At 41.8% G+C, this 7,120-nt stretch overlaps 1 protein-coding gene and 1 long non-coding RNA gene across 5 annotated transcripts; one reads left to right on the plus strand and one right to left on the minus strand.

Annotated features, from left to right (window-relative positions):
* Positions 1-1,318: 1,318 nt before the first annotated feature.
* Positions 1,319-6,452, minus strand: LOC122024231 (probable lipoxygenase 6). The gene is made up of 9 exons (XM_042582797.1): positions 5,895-6,452; positions 5,203-5,489; positions 4,541-4,778; positions 3,719-4,042; positions 3,391-3,476; positions 3,184-3,291; positions 2,800-3,104; positions 2,457-2,723; positions 1,319-2,377 (listed from the first exon to the last, which is right to left on the minus strand). Exons 1-9 carry the CDS (start codon positions 6,274-6,276, stop codon positions 1,480-1,482), a joined length of 2,895 nt encoding a protein of 964 aa, XP_042438731.1. The 5' UTR covers positions 6,277-6,452; the 3' UTR covers positions 1,319-1,479.
* Positions 2,609-5,965, plus strand: LOC122024232. 4 transcript variants are annotated; one of them, XR_006123377.1, is made up of 7 exons: positions 2,609-2,738; positions 2,803-3,165; positions 3,246-3,494; positions 3,661-4,064; positions 5,126-5,394; positions 5,487-5,602; positions 5,827-5,965. It is a non-coding gene; the product is annotated as an uncharacterized LOC122024232 (long non-coding RNA). The 4 variants fall into 4 exon arrangements; XR_006123378.1 differs by having other exon boundaries at positions 3,264-3,494; positions 5,126-5,401; XR_006123376.1 differs by having other exon boundaries at positions 3,264-3,494.
* Positions 6,453-7,120: the final 668 nt, after the last annotated feature.

The raw sequence follows: 7,120 nt of genomic DNA on the forward strand, positions 1-7,120 counted from the left end.
CACTTAAATAAATAATAAAAAAGCTTATATGATAAAATATTTGTTATTCATAAATTTTACCCTGATCGATCTAGTATTCAGCACACGTAGATCGTACTAGCACACGAGTCAACTTAATTTAATATAATCTGAATTCTGAATTTACATCTTTATATATGCATGGATAAACAAATCTCTCCCTATATATTTATTAACATCATCAATATATATAAATTAATTTAAACTAACCATATACCTTAAAACTTTTAATATAAAATTAAAATCTCATTCGTAATAAAATCTTATTTCCCTTCCGTCTCTTCCCATTCGCACGTAATAATAGTCAATAAACTTGGAAGATGATACTTTTTGCAGCCTGACAATTTCTGCAAGAGCTGTCTGGAGCAGAGGAGGTGGTAATTAATTAGATTTTAATTTATTCTCATAATAATTAAATTTTATTAGTTTAATTATTTTTATAGGTATTCGACGTATAGGATCACATCGAACAGTTGGTTTGGTGCTTTACGATCTCAGATCGCACTGGTTTGTCAAACAAATTACAAAGACCGATGTTCCAGCCACATGCCGGTAAGTGTTACCTTCCACTATATGGACACGCTATTGGGTACACCACGTCCCATAGTTTGTAGAATCGCGATTCTACGTAGAATCGATTTAGGGTCAGGATCGGATCGGTCAGGATCGGATCGTAGAATCGTACGATCCTACCAAAAACCCTTAAAATATTATCATACATGATTAATAATTAGAAAAAATACTTAAAAAACTCATTTACATATAAATAGACAATTAATTTTGCATATATATGCAATCATTTACACTCAACACCTTAGATTACATTACTACATGTACAAATTTAAATTAACTAGTAATTTAACTACTATTCTCACATAGTAATAATATTTATATTTTCATATCATAAAATGAAAGAATATAAAATTTCTATTAACACAATAATAATAACACATTCAACGTCAAAAATATTTCCTTGGTTTATAAGATGATCCAATTTAAAGGCCAATAAAGCACCTAACGTACATAACAAAAGTTATTGGATCCTTTGATTCAAATATGAACGTCGAAAATAATCTTCTAAAGATTGGTTGATATCACACAATACTAGATAATAGACATCCAAAAATTCATCATTTTGGGGGAAAAATGACAGAATATTATTGATAAAAAACTAACTCAAAAATAATTAAATATATGTTTAAATAATTTAAAACCCTAACAAGATGAAAAAAATATAATAAAAAAAGATAAAATCTTCTAGGCATCCGAAAAGGATTTAAATAATATTTTTTGGGTTTGAAATAGGGTGGTTAAGGATAAACTTTGAAATTTATTAAAGATCTCTGAACGAGCTTCGATTTGATATATTATAGGCCACGTGGTTCAATCCGAGTCAAAAGTTATGACCTCTCAAAGCTTCCACCGATCTTGCTCCGATTCTGTTCCGATCCTGTTACGATCCTACCGATCCTGTTCCGATCCTACCGATCCTACCGATCCTGCTACGATCCTGCTGCAAAACTCGATTCTGCACGATCCTGGATCGATTTTGGGTCTTAGGATCGTAGGATCGTACGATCCTACGATCCGAATCGCGATTTTGCAAACTATGCCACGTCCCGTAACGCCGGGTCCTGAACTCGGTGCCATCAACTCGTAGGGCAGCACTCCGGCCCCGCACCGATTCCGCCGATTCGTGTCCGCGTTCCGTCGATCGATCTCATCCTGCGCGGCCGCCACCTCCGCTGCGAACGCCCTATACGCCGCCGCGGCCTCTTCGTCCGCCGTCCATGGGGCGGTGCCGTCCCTTGTCTCTCCAAGGTACTCCTCGTCCGGCGAGTGCGTCGAAAGCGTGTCGACCACGGCCATGAACTTGGTCGCCTGCAGGACGCTGGGCAGGGCGGAGAGGAAGAAGCAGTGCGGGTCGGCGAGGAAGGCTCTGAATTCGTCTGCGTCGCGCTCGGGATCGGGGATGAGTCGCCGCATCAGCGGAGGTCGACTCGGTACGTATCCGCCGAGGGGATACTGGCCGAAGTTTAGGGCCGCGTGCTGGGCAGATGCGAGCCAGATGAGGGTGGTGAGCAAGGAGACGAGGTCGTCCGGGGTGTCTAGCCGCGGCCACCACGAGGCGTGGCGGTGGTCCGCATGGCCCACGTTGACGCACTCGTGGTACCACGCCTGGAGTTCCGAGTCGGAGCGGACTCGGCTGGCTTCCGAATCCGGGTAGTAGATCCGGACGTAGGAGCTGACGAAGCGGGCGATGGCGGACCAGAGGAGGAGACCGTCGTCGGCGTCGGGATAATCCGGGAGGATGACGCGGAGGCCGTGCGGCTGCGTGGCGTCGGCCACTGCCATGCCCCTGAAATGTCGCGCAAATGCTTGTCAAAAGTCCGATCGGAAAAAATCTGGCGATGTAGAATAGTAGGTAGAGGGCGTGCCTTCGGATGAGATCAGCCGGTAACCCTTCGAGGTCGAATCGCCAAAGGTGCTTGTAGAAGGCGGCGCTCATCTCCATGCCTATGGGGCCGGGAGTGAAGCAGGACTCTATGACGCCGTCGGCGTTGATCAGGCTCTGCCGCGCCAGCGCGTTGATCTCCAACGTGTACCGCATGTGCGGATGCAGAAGCTTGAACACCGGGTGCATCACGCTCAGCTGCCGGTGAGCTGCGATTATGAAAGGCTCCATGGTGGCGTGCGTCCTCAGCCTGCACCAGGAGCAGGTATCACTTCTGTTAAATGTGATGCTGCTGCTTGTTTGAGTAATTAAGTCGGCAGACATACCAGTGGTTGACCAGTTGGTGAACACCGGCGTCGTTGGAGCAGACGTGGGCCTTCCCAAGCATCCACAGCCAATTGGAAGTAGCGTCACGAGGCGGCGTCAGCACCACGCTGGGACGGGATGCGCCTGGTTGCTGGGGAGGGAGTCCAAGCTCAATCGCTATCGGCTTAAGCGTTCCGATCGGAGTCAAAAAGAAGTGGGTCCTCGTCGCGTACGCTTTTCGGCCATCCATTACGTTGATTCTGTCGACGAATGGCAGGCATATGTCGTAGAAGTCCAACATGAACAGCTTCGCCTCCTCCACCGCCTTTTTGCGTCAACAACGAGACAGGGTCGACTGTGAGCAAAATGCTGTGAAGGATAAACAGGTAGTCGAGTTTTTTCACCTGTTGAACTGTCAACCCATCGAGTTGACCGCTTATGTGGGCTTCTGTGATTGCTGATCCAGCTGGGCCATAAACTGCAGGGTCAAGTTTGCTTTCTGGAGGGAACGCCTGCGCCATAAGATCCTTGTTATTGTTTGCAACTCAGTTCAATATACAAGTGATGAAGAAACCCTACTTATGTGAGACTGAAGAGGGTGACGGGATTACCTGAAGCCTTTCTATGCTGACAGGGTTGATCCCTGCAACTGCCTGCCGAGCAAATTCATCATCTCGGAGCCATGCAAATTTGTCCTCTAAAGAGTAAACCACAAGTGAGCATCAGAACTGGTTCTTGTTCCATGATCAAACATACTGGTTTGGCATTTGAAAATTTTAATTCATGCACCAAAATCATTTTTCTAATTCATTAAAGCTACTGATGAACAATCCTTAGATTGTTTTTGATTGCAATTCACTTATTTTTAGTTGATTTAACAGTTACTTTGACTGTCAAAAAGAGATAAGTTGAGAAAAAGTAGCATGCTATTTCACTTACTTGTAAGGATTCTTGGGGTGTCATATCGGAGCAGACCTTCACTTGATTCTTGTATCTTTTTAACGAATGGGAGCTTCTTGAAGAGATGTTCCTGGAGGCCAAGCTTCAGGATGAGGCCCTCCTTGTAGAGGTTGTCAATGTGGTGGAATCCTTTGAAGTCATGGTTATCAGCAGAGATGGATGCAATGAGTGATGGAATGAAGTTGTGCAGCACGGCTTTTAGCCTTCCAGCAGTGAAAGCTCCTTGTTTTAGCTCTTCAAATGCCTCATCACGTGGCACGTAGATTGGATGTGGCTTCTCAACTCGACTCTCAGCTAGCATGTCTGGACCATGAGATGATTCATTGTAAGTTGTTTCCTAAGTATTGGTACATGCAAAAATATCAAGGAAATTTTCTTCATGGACTCTACATTTTATTCTGAAGGAAGTGAATCAAATTATTGTGACTGAATACCCGGTTTTGTGAATCTCAAGTTATAAAATTAGCTGAATTAGGCATCAACATTAGTTGTTGCTTCCACCACCACATATCTGAAAGTGATGGTTGTTTCTAGATGATATGCACTTGCTAATAAAAAGGTTGCTTTCTAAGACAATAATTTAGTCATTCATCCATGGTGGATCAAGTCAATAATCCATTGATCAATATGCTTCTCTAGCATTCCTAGAAATATCCTGAAGGATTCTCGATTTGTTCTGTCATACCGATCACCACACTCAATGATTGCAGGATCATACTAGCACTAATAGCTGTCATTCCTTTCCTGTCTTGTGGAATAATTTGTGGTTAAATTGCAGAATAAGTTACAGTTAGAACTCACTTGTGTCGGTCGGCAAACGGCCGGTCCTGCATCGCCTTGGATATGGGATCTTCTCACCTCCAAGTGTCGGCCTGGCAAACTCAGATCCTCTGTCAGGATTGCCCAAGTCATTGTATGTTGCATAGTCATATTCTCTGTCTGATAACTTCCGAATGCCTTTTCCATCCCCTCTTAGCTCATTGAGTTCCATTTCCCTGAGTTCCTTAAGTCCTGTCGGTGTCTCGGACGGTAGATATGGCTGCACAAGAAGATAATTCTTTATGATTAATCTCTTCAATTGCAAAGTTATAGCTGCTTAAATGTGATCGTTCTAATGAACTTTAACAACATTATCTCATCTTTTTATCAGTCATTTTTTTGGCATGGAAAACATGGAGGGTATGCTTATTCAATTATCATTTTCCTGTTATTTTCATAGAATACTTCCTGTTATAAATCATGGATGTCAGCAATTGCTCTACACTGGAAAAATAGCTTTTAAGATTTAGTTGTGCTTCATTCTGATCTAAAAATCCTGGCAAATAGGGACAAAATAGCTTTTTAAGATTTTGTTGTGATTTTGAGAATCCTGGCAAATATGAACAGGTCATTGTTGATATACATGCCAACGCCTAGGCTGTTTCAAATGGCTGTCAATAGCAAGCAAGAAAATTGTTCCTGACCTTATTGCTGAAGAAAATTCTCTTGCTGGGAAGGTCCTTGTTGGATTGAACCCAAGAGTTGCAGGGGAAATTAACTGGTCCAAATGCAAAGCCTTCCCCTTCAACAACTATGCTCTCCAAGAAGAACTCTTTCTGGTGGCGGTTGATCACTGTGATTGCTCCGGGCTCACCGAAACCAGAGTCCACCTCGAAGTGTGCAGTATACACTACACGCTCTCCCTTGGCATTCTTCTTCTCATACCAATCCTTGATCACCGTTTCTCTGCTTGTCTTTGGCTTTTTAGTTCCTAAGTTACAAAAGCAAGTCCAAGGACAATAAGCAAATTTCTGAAGGGAGACATGAAACAAGATTTGTCAGTTAAGAGGAAGCAGAAAGGAAAAAGGCTTCAGTATTTATGAGGTTGGAATACAGAGAATGGTTGTTTGTTCTAGAGGGGTAGCAAAGCATATACAACTTATGGACAGGGATGATATTCTAGTTTGTAAAAGAACTATTCTAGAGATACAATTCTATCTGAACATCTGTATTACTATCAAATATATACTGTGAAAAAAGTTGACTTTTTTTTATGAAAAAGAGCTGACTTTTTTTTGTCTTTTTTTGTTTGTTTGTTAAATCATCAGGCAGTAGATCAAGCAGCTCTGTGGTTTATGATTGAGGAACAAACATCTTAAGATTTCGCAAGGCTTACTCGGATTGATCTCAGTGCTGATGAGCTCCAACGCCACATTCCAGCCAATCCTATCTGTAAGAGCATCAAGCTGGTTAACAACCGCTTCCTTTATGTCCTCTTTGTGCTTCCTTCTCACGGTCAACGCAGCCCTGAGCATGACTTTATCCATCTTAGCCTGCTTCCCAGCCATCATCTTGACCACATCCTCATTGGTTGCCGCTTTCACTGGCGTTGGCATGGTCTTTGCAGGCCTTATCCTTCTCCCCCTTCCTGGTTCATCGGGATAGAGAACAGGGAAGGCAAGACAGTGCTTCTTGTGATTCCCCCTGCGCAAAAGAGGTCCACTGATGGTGAGGAATGAAGTCTCGGAAAAGCTCATGATCTCACCGCAAGCAGCCATGCTTTTGTCAAAAGGAGGTTAGATCCTTTTCGAAGAAAAAAGAAGGGTGCTTTCTTCCTTCTCTGTTCTTGGGAGAGTCAGAGGGAAGGTTGTTCAGAGTTGGAACAAGTAATATTCTAATGCGTTTTAGCATCTGCTGTGGCATATTTTTAAAGTAACGGCCATTGATTTCTAGTCTCTACTACCTTCAGCACTTTTGTTTTTTTGGTATTTTATCCTACAAAAGGGAAAAAATTTATTTTATATGATTGAATTATGTGATTGCAAGACAGTCAAATGGGAGGGCAAATAAGGAGGATGTTTCCCGGCAGTGGTTCCTTTTCTTATCAGATTTTGTTGATCTGACTCCTATAATTTTATATCCTTTTAATATGTTTTCTGAAGAGCATGACACTGGTACTGTATGATACGAGTTTGTAAATTGGCACATTTTTTTCAAGGATGTCTTTGTTGAAAAAAAAAATGTTGTGAATTTTACAAGTTTTAATAAATTTATTAGATTTTGTAGCCTTTTTCATAATCATTTTATCTAGATTTAGATGTTTCATAAAGGAGATACAAGTTATTATTCTACTCTCTGGTTATCTCTTTTTACTGAATTAGTTAGACTTTACATAAAGCTTCAAAGGGATGTCTAAGTTTTTTTTGATAGAAGAGGAAAACGAAATCTTATATGAGAAATGTCTCATGTGCTTGTTGAAGAAACTATAGCTATTTGACTTGGGAAAAAAATTAAGATCTATGCAACAACAAAATTTTTAGCCTCTTAAAGCTATTTGACTTTAAGAGGCTTGATTATGCTTATTAACACTGTGATGTAAAAATTTAATTACGCTCACCCTAA

Source organism: Zingiber officinale, chromosome 9B, assembly GCF_018446385.1.
Source record: "Zingiber officinale cultivar Zhangliang chromosome 9B, Zo_v1.1, whole genome shotgun sequence".
Lineage (NCBI taxonomy): Eukaryota > Viridiplantae > Streptophyta > Magnoliopsida > Zingiberales > Zingiberaceae > Zingiber > Zingiber officinale.

What these genes read in the sequence shown, in the direction of transcription:
- LOC122024231 (XM_042582797.1), bottom strand. Translation starts at nt 6,276, where the DNA reads ATGGCTGCTTGCGGTGAGATCATGAGCTTTTCCGAGACTTCATTCCTC. An exon ending in ATGGGTTGACAGTTCAACAG is followed by an intron (nt 3,105 to 3,183) that starts GTGAAAAAACTC and finishes TGACGCAAAAAG; the next exon opens with GCGGTGGAGGAGGCGAAGCT. An exon ending in CACCAACTGGTCAACCACTG is followed by an intron (nt 2,724 to 2,799) that starts GTATGTCTGCCG and finishes CTCCTGGTGCAG; the next exon opens with GCTGAGGACGCACGCCACCA.